Below are 6,173 nucleotides of genomic sequence, written 5' to 3'. Positions count from 1 at the left end.
ACCCATTTTATCCCTTCCACAGTAACGAGGTATTCCTTGGAGTAGTGCACTATTTGCTGGGAATCTCCTTTTATTCATCTTTAATTGCTGTGATATACCAAAACAGGACACAAGACAATCAATCTGAGAAACTGACTCACCAGATTGTGCCTGATGAGTTCTTTAGCAAATTCAAAGGGTGAAGAGGCGTTGTCCATCAAGCTTTTGAGTTCTGCCTGAAATAGAAAAAGGGCTTACCAAAGTAACAAGCATATAGTTCTTATTTTTTAGATTTATTTTGTTGTCATATTCATTACTTTGACTTTTTTGGTTCTCTCTGCAGCCCCAGCCCAGCACTCCTGAAGTGAGATGGGAGGCGGCACCGGTGTAACGGGCCGGAAGCTAGGTGGAAGGGGACAACCGGCTCCCGGAAGTGACCTCTCACCCTGGCACACAAACCCTGCTCACACACACACACACACACACACACACACACAATCCACAGATGGAATCTTTCTACCCTGGCACACAAGCCCTGCTCACACACACACACACACACACACACAATCCACAGATGGAATCTTTCTAACTCTGGCACACAAGCCCTGCTCACACACACACACTCACACACACACAATCCACAGATGGACTCTTTCTCACCTTGGCACAAAAGCCCTGCACACACATGCACACACACAATCCACAGATGGAATCTTTCTCACCCTGGCACACAAGCCCTGCACACGCATGCACACACACAATCCACAGATGGAATCTTGTGATCAAGCCTGAAGATTGAAATTCAATCCCCAAATCCATAAATAGGATAGATTCCTGCAACTTGTACACTGACATTACTTGTACAGTGTGCACACATGTACACACACACACACACACACACACACACACACACACACACACAGATAACAAAACATGGGTGGGGTGGAGAGAGAGCTCAGCTCTTCTAGAGGTCCTGAGCTCAATTCCCAGCAAAAACACAGTGGCTTACAACCATCTGTAGTGAGATCTGCTGCCCTCTTCTGGCCTGCAGACATACATGCAGACAGAACACTGCATACATAATAGATAAATAAATCATTTAAAATAAGATAATAAAATATGTTTACAGAGTCTTTTATGACTTAAAATAATCATGAAGGAAGAAGTAATCCCATGCCATTATTATGTGTTGCTGGTGTGCAGTGACTTTTCAGGGCTATGTCTCAGTGTCCATTGGATGTAGTGCTACCATGTGTTCAAATCTGTACAGTTGATAATCCGGTGAAGTCTTACTCTTCAGATATTGTTTAGATCAGGCTTGCTTTCTTTCTTCCCAGGTTTCTAATACTGGCTTACTGAACATATGAGATTGACAGGCAACCATAGAGCCATGAACAGACTTTAAAGGAAGAGGCTGAAGCATTGGTTTTAAACATTTATTATATATCATTTAGGTAAAACTATCTAGAATATACTAGCTACAACATAGATGATTCAGAAATGAAATTCCGTTTAGAATATCAGATTTTTTTAAAAAGAAGGTATTTTGTGGCACACCTTTTAATGCCAACACTTCAGAGGCAGAGGCAGGCAGATCTGTGAGGTCAGCATGGTCTACATAGGCAGTTGGAAGCCAGCCAGAGCTACAAAGTGAGACCCTGTTACAAGAAAACATGCTTATACAATTATTTGGTTACAGAGTCACACTGGTACTAACCAAAGAGCACTACTACCGAGCCATGGGCCCCAGAGTTTATGGCTAATTTGGGAACTGTTACAAAGTAACTCCCATTAGAACAGAACTAATTAGAAACACGTGTACATGCCTACCTCAGCTGCTTTGCCGTTGTAAAGGCGAAAGTGATTGCAAGCCTTAAGGTTGAGTGCGATGGTACTATCAGGAATTTGCTGAAGGTAAACAGCCAGGACTTCTTGGGACACATCATAGTAATCCAATTTGTAGTAGCAGAGGGCCACGTAAACATTGAGGGCCAGGTACTCCCTGTTAGCAGAAAGATTCAAGCTCAGGTATAGCTAGCTCACAGATGCGAATTCCTGATAAAATAATCAAATGGTTTCTAAGCATCTTTCTTTTACTTTATTTTATTTTGTTTTTCGAGACAAGGTTTCTCTGTATTGCTTTGGAGGCTGTCCTGGAACTCCCTCTGTAGACCAGGCGGGCCTTGAACTCACAGAGATCCGCCTGCCTCTGCCTCTGGAGTGCTGGGATTAAAGGCATGCGCCACCAACGCCCAGTTCCCTCCCTCTTTTCTAACGTCTCCCTTCTTCATGCCCTTCTTTTGTATGTGTGAACAGTGACTTTAATTAGGGTTACTTACAGAGGCCAAAGGTGAGGGGTTATTTATAGAGGCATGGGCAACTTTGCATCAGATACATAACCACTGCAGAAAATGTCCTGTCTCCTCCCAACGGTTATTAACTGCTTCTGTCTCCTCAGGTGAAGCCTCATAAGGCTCCTCCTACCCAGTACAATTAACTGTCTATGAGTCCTCAAAGAGGGACAGGGCTTTTTGAGCAACCCTCCTCCATGTGGGAATGATGAATGGCCCATTCTTGTGCAGGGAATCCTGGGTGCTAGGTATTTAAGAGTACCCAGAAAGCAGCATTTGTCAACCTACCACCCTGGCCTCTTATATTCTTCCCGATCTCTCTTCCTTTATGTTTCCTGAGACTTTGAAGAAGGGATACAGACGTTTCACTTAGAGAAAACCTCTTTGACTTGCTATGAAGATCTATAGATAATGCCACCCACTGCAAGTTTTTTTGGCCAAAGCTGACAGCGGTACTAGTCTATGGGTATAAATATAAACATTTAGAAGGCAATCTGGGAGTACATCATGCCCACACTTGGAACTGGTATTTTCATTTAATAGCATGTCTGTCTGTATACCATGTGTGTGCCTGGTACCCATGGAGACCTTAACAGGTCATCCTCTGCCTCCAAAGTGGTGGATTACAGCAGTATGCTGCCATGTCCAGCCTTAAATAATACATTCTTTTGTTCTTATTTTATAAATTATTATTACTTTTTAAGGATAGCATACAAAGTAACAGATTTCATTATGGCATTCTCATATATATGAATCATTATATTTTGTTACAAATTTTCCTCATCCTTCAAGGCCATAAATTTTCAATAAGGATAATATCATCTCCAATGGATAAAAAATTGACTCTTACGAGAAGGTGAAAAAATACTCAACTTATATGAAATCATACTCATTTTAAATAAACACACAAAGAGTTATCAGTAAACATGTCAGTATATAAATTTTCTGGAAAATTGGGAGGAAAAGTCAAAAAAGGCTCCTTACAAAGAAGGCATGGTAGCCGGGCGTTGGTGGCACACGCCTTAAATCCCAGCACTCAGGAGGCAGAGGCAGGCAGATCTCTGAGTTCGAGGCCGGGCTGGACTGACAACCTCCAAAACAATACAGAGAAACCCTGTCTCGTAAAATCGTAAAACCAAACAAAAAAAAAAAAAAAGAGTACTGGCTCCTCTTCCAGAGTACCCAAGTTCAAGTCTCAGCACCATATGGGAGCTCATAACATATGTAACTCCTCCTCTAAGGAAGGTGATGCCCTCTTTTGGCCTCCACAGATACCAGACACACATATGGTACACATACTTGTAAGCAAAACACCCATACACACAAAATAATAAAATTAAAAACAAAAGCAACAAAAGGAAAAGGGTAGACAAAGTCTGATGTCAACGATAATCAAGGAGTTCTTAGCCTCATCATCTTATCAGTGAAACAGACTTTAAGACGTGGTGGTAATAGGACTGGAGGACACTGGGTTCTTAACCAAACTAGACACAAAGGACACTAGTGAGATGGCAGTGATTGTGAGTGGGCAGAAAGGGACACAGACCTGTTGTCCAGCAGTATCCGCTTGTATATATCAATAGCTTCTTGGTAATGGGATCGCATGTAGTGGATTGAGGCCAAACTAAGCTGGTCTTCTTTGATATCCTGAAGATTCTGGTGAAAGTTCATCAATTTCTTCTCATCATTAAACTACAATTGTGAGAAAAGAGCCACATTGGTGTGAGAGGGAAGCTCATGTGATGGAGGTCTCACGGGTCACTGTGCCCCTACTTCTCCATTTCCTAACCCCTCATCTCTCTGTCCTGCTATAGAGAAAGATGCAAATCATCTCTGGAGAAGAGCCTTGGCAACAGAAAGACCGTAAGTTATAGTTAGGGTTAATCACTTCATATCTCCCCCCTACTCATTTCTTCTCCTTACGTTTGTCTATCTCCTCCTCCTTCTCCTCCTCCTCCTCCTCCTCCTTCTTCTCCTTCTTCTTCTTTTTCACATTTCTTTGCCCTCATCCCTTAACAATTCTTTCCCATTCTTTTGTATTTTCTTTGGTGAATAGTATGTAATCAAATGTATTTGTCATCATGTAACTTTATGAACACAGTTTTAAATTTCCTGTTCTGGGTGTTTTATCTTCTCTTCAGTTACCACACGTGGGATTTTTGTTTTAGGCTGTGAGAATTCAACTTTTTTTTTTTTGGTTTTATGAGACAGGGTTTCTCTGTATTGTTTTGGAGGCTGTCAGTCCAGCCCGGCCTCGAACTCACAGAGATCTGCCTGCCTCTGCCTCCCGAGTGCTGGGATTAAAGGCGTGCGCCACCACCGCCCGGTGAGAATTCAACTTTTATGTTTATTTTATTAGAAGTATGGGGTAGTTATGAGGGGGGTAGTCTACTGAGTGAGTTCCATGACAGTCAAAGCTACACAGAGAAACTCTGTCTCAAGGGGGAAAAAAGGTGTTATAAATAGCAACTGCCTTTGTTTATACGTGGGATTGAACTGACATATTTTGTGTATAACTCCTGATATATAGACTATTCACCCCTTCCTGGTGTTTCAAATCTTTTTTTATTTTTAAAAGGTTCATTTGTGTTACTTTTGTATGTAAGGGTGTTTCCCAGCATGTATGCATGTTAATTTTATATGTAAGGGTGTTTCCTAGCATGTATGCATGTTATATATGTATGGGTGTTTCCCAGCATGTATGCATGTTAGTTTTATATGTATGGGTGTTTCCCAGCATGTATGCATGTTACTTTTATATGTATGGGTGTTTCCCAGCATGTATGCATGTTATATATGTATGGGTGTTTCCCAGCATGTATGCATGTTATATATGTGTGGGCGTTTCCCAGCATGTATGTATGTACATTCGGTGCCCATGGAGGACAAAGGAGGACACTGGACCCTCAGGAACTAGAGTACAGACTTTAGTTCCCGGGTGCTGGGAACTACAGGCAGCAAGTGTTCTTACCAGCGGTGCCTTCTCTCCTGCCTCCTGAAATCTTCTTTTAGAGGATCTGTTTCAAAGACCAGGGACTAAAAGAAAACCGCCTTCAGTGGGCGTGGTGGCTCATGGTTGAATGCTCAGTCCTCACTCACTGAAACTGATTGGGAAGGATTCGGAGGTGTGGCCTTGTTGGAGTAGGTGTGGCTTTGGAATGGATGAGACACTAGAGGTGAGCTTTGAGGTTTCACAAACCCAAGCCGGGACTTTGTCTGCCTGCTGCCACGGATCAGGATGTAAAGCTCTCAGCTACTGGTCGCAGTGCCATGCCTGCCTGCCTTCCCCATGATGACCACAAACTCACTCGGAAGCTGCAGGAAACCCCCAACAAAATGCTGTATTTTCCAAGATTGCCTTGGCTGTGGTGTGTCTTCACAGCAGTAGATCAGTGACTAAGACAGTAGGGTGCAAGAAGCAGGGCCCTGCTCTTCTTCAAGGAGATAAACCCCTGTGTCCCACCTTCTAAAGAAAGACTGGGTCTTCAGCTCCAGGGATGGCTACCCTAAGCTGCTACCTAAGACCCCGGATCAAAACATTACCCTAATATGTCAGATAAGCGTCCAGATGCCCAGCAACTCTTAATGCGACACATGAACACATTAACTTTCTTTCCAAGGCTTTGTTTTCTGCCTTAGTCAGTAACCCAGAACTCCTTTCTAGACAAAGCTGGGTACTAACCAGTGTTAAAGGGAATACCCGAAACCAAAGGAATATTTTTGTTAGCCCTGTCATGGGATTTAGCCTACATACAAGAATATAAAATACAATTCCTAGAGCCTCCCCTAAAGGTCTCAAGCTAGACCAATTAATTAAGATAGGTGGGATACTTAAAAACATTA

General features: G+C 42.6%; 1 protein-coding gene across 1 annotated transcript; it reads right to left on the bottom strand.

The window, feature by feature from the left end:
- Nucleotides 1-42: 42 nt before the first annotated feature.
- Nucleotides 43-4,022, bottom strand: LOC121138581 (intraflagellar transport protein 56-like; the record flags this gene model as incomplete). The annotated part of the gene is given in 3 exon segments (XM_040741244.1): nucleotides 43-215; nucleotides 1,810-1,981; nucleotides 3,877-4,022. Coding segments are annotated over 3 exon segments (453 nt in total), but the record flags the coding sequence as incomplete, so codon positions are not given.
- Between the last annotated feature and the right edge of the window lie 2,151 nt (nucleotides 4,023-6,173).

This window comes from Mesocricetus auratus, unplaced genomic scaffold, assembly GCF_017639785.1.
Source record: "Mesocricetus auratus isolate SY011 unplaced genomic scaffold, BCM_Maur_2.0 contig_6833_pilon_obj, whole genome shotgun sequence".
Lineage (NCBI taxonomy): Eukaryota > Metazoa > Chordata > Mammalia > Rodentia > Cricetidae > Mesocricetus > Mesocricetus auratus.
Note: the sequence above shows the minus strand (reverse complement) of the source record. Positions and strands in the feature narration are given on the sequence as shown.